At 36.9% G+C, this 2,192-nt stretch overlaps 1 protein-coding gene across 1 annotated transcript in view; it reads right to left on the bottom strand.

The window, feature by feature from the left end:
• LOC106880534 (lysosomal alpha-mannosidase) overlaps positions 1–2,192 on the bottom strand; it is a 65,056-nt gene that overhangs the window by 45,036 nt on the left and 17,828 nt on the right. The window contains exon 7 of the mRNA XM_052969439.1: positions 253–313. Coding sequence (XP_052825399.1) covers positions 253–313 — 61 coding nt within the window. The remainder of the gene's footprint in view (positions 1–252; positions 314–2,192) is intronic.

Below are 2,192 nucleotides of genomic sequence, written 5' to 3'. Positions count from 1 at the left end.
TGAATTACAGGCACAACAGAAACAGGAAGTAAGAGAAAGTTGTGGTGAAAGAGTACAGCAGGGTTCGCCACCATCCCCTGCCGGAGCCTCGTGGAGCTTTTAGGTATTTTCGCTCAATAAACATTCACAACGCCCGGTCTGGGAATCGAAACCGCGATCCTATGACCACGAGTCCGCTCCCCTAACCACTGGGCCATTGCACCTCCACAAAAAAAAAAAAGTAACATTAAGTTAGATGAAAAGAATACTTACAAAGGTCATCTACCTTCGCGCTCTGTCCAAGCTTGGCTAAAACATTCGCCTGTTTACACACCTGAAGAAAGAAAGTAAGTGTCATGAATTAATATATACTCATGAAATTTCACTAAGTCCCGTTCGTGTTATATGCATTCTATGAAAATACTTTTTCCTATCTATCTTATCTTAACCATAAAGATAACTGAAAGAAGGTCACTTGCAGATAAACCTAATGTTGTTCCCTACCTTGACATTCGGCTTCGTTTTGTTCAGGCAAAGGCAACCCTTTTCTTCAAGTGGGCCGAATGAAACATGATTCGTTATCAAGCGGGCCACGCGAATAATAAACATTGGTTTCTAGTTTTGGCAGAACTCCAACAATTTCCAGGAAGTCGATTACATTGATCCAAGTGCTCAACTGGAACTTATTTTATCGACAGTGAAAGGTGAATTTGAATTTAGAACGTAAAGACGGACGAAATGCCGCTAAGTATTTTGCACGGCGTGCTAGCGGTTCTTCCACTTCACCGCCCTACTGCTATTAAATATCGGTTTCAAATGTCAGCAATTTTGGGGAAAGGGACGAGTCAATTACATCGACCTCAGTGCACAACTGATTCTTATTTTAACGTACCCGAAAGGTAAAAGGCAAAGTCGACATCGGCAGAATTAGAACTCTGAATGTAATGACGGACCAAATGCGGCTAAGCATTTTGTCCGACGCGCTGATGATTCTGCCATCTCGCTGTCCTTACTACTAATAACTACTCCAGCTAATTTTTCGTTGGCTTGCCATTCAGATAAACTCGAGGGCCGCAATTTACCTACATCTGGTTTAGTTCTTTCGCTAGCCGGCTCATAACACATGTGGAAGCAGTGGAATAATTCATTTGTCCCTACAGTAAATCGTTTTCTTGCGAGAGACAGGAGTAAGTATTAACCAAATTTGATAAGTGCTCAATCATTTTGAGTGGATTTTGGTAATAGCATGGATCGATTAGTTTCTATAGCTGTAAAAGTATAGAAAATAACTTTGCCTTCATCACGTTAAGAGCATTGCACTTTGACTTATAAAATTTTGGTTGATCACTACATACTTCTACATACAAATGCATATATAGAAATACATATGCATATGTATGTGTGTGTGTGCATGTAATGTATGTATGTATATATATATATATATATATATATATATATATATATATATATATATATATATATATACATACATACATATGTACCTATATATATGTATATATATACGTACATATATACATACATACATATATATATGTGTGCGTGCGTGTACATATATGTGTGTGTATTTATGGCCCACTTCTGCATAGTTTCCGCCTACCAAATTTCACTGATAGTTCACATAAAGCTATATATAGTAAGCGGGAACTCGCCCAAGATACCGATCACATATGAAGAAATGTAAGTATGCATGTAAGTATATGGATATTTAGATATATACCTATATCTGTATGATTGTGTATGTGCGTTTGCGTATGTATGTACGTACGTACATACGTAGTACGCACGTACGTACGTACGTATGTATGTATGTATGTATGTATGTATGTATGCATGTATGTATGTACGTATGTATGTCATTATTCGGTTTTATTTCTTGCCAATAGAAAAAGAACCGATTTCTAACCCTAGATCCAAGGCTCTCTTATTGGAATTTAAATAACATCAACAGGGCATTTTTGTTTGTTTTTATGTATGTATGTATGTACGTATGTATGTATGTACGTACGTATGAATACGTGCAGATTTTAATGTTTTTTTTTATGTATGTATTCTCCTGCATATACTTGCATGTGTAGACATGCTCATATGTACTTAAATGATAAACTTCTGGAAAGTTTTACAGATTTTTACAGTTCTAGTGATGGATTGGATCTGTACTCTTCGAATCAGCTTTCTCCTTTCTGGTTTTGAGA

Source organism: Octopus bimaculoides, chromosome 7 (assembly GCF_001194135.2).
Source record: "Octopus bimaculoides isolate UCB-OBI-ISO-001 chromosome 7, ASM119413v2, whole genome shotgun sequence".
NCBI lineage: Eukaryota > Metazoa > Mollusca > Cephalopoda > Octopoda > Octopodidae > Octopus > Octopus bimaculoides.
The sequence above is the reverse complement of the archived record's forward strand: the minus strand, read 5'-3'. Positions and strand labels throughout refer to the sequence as shown.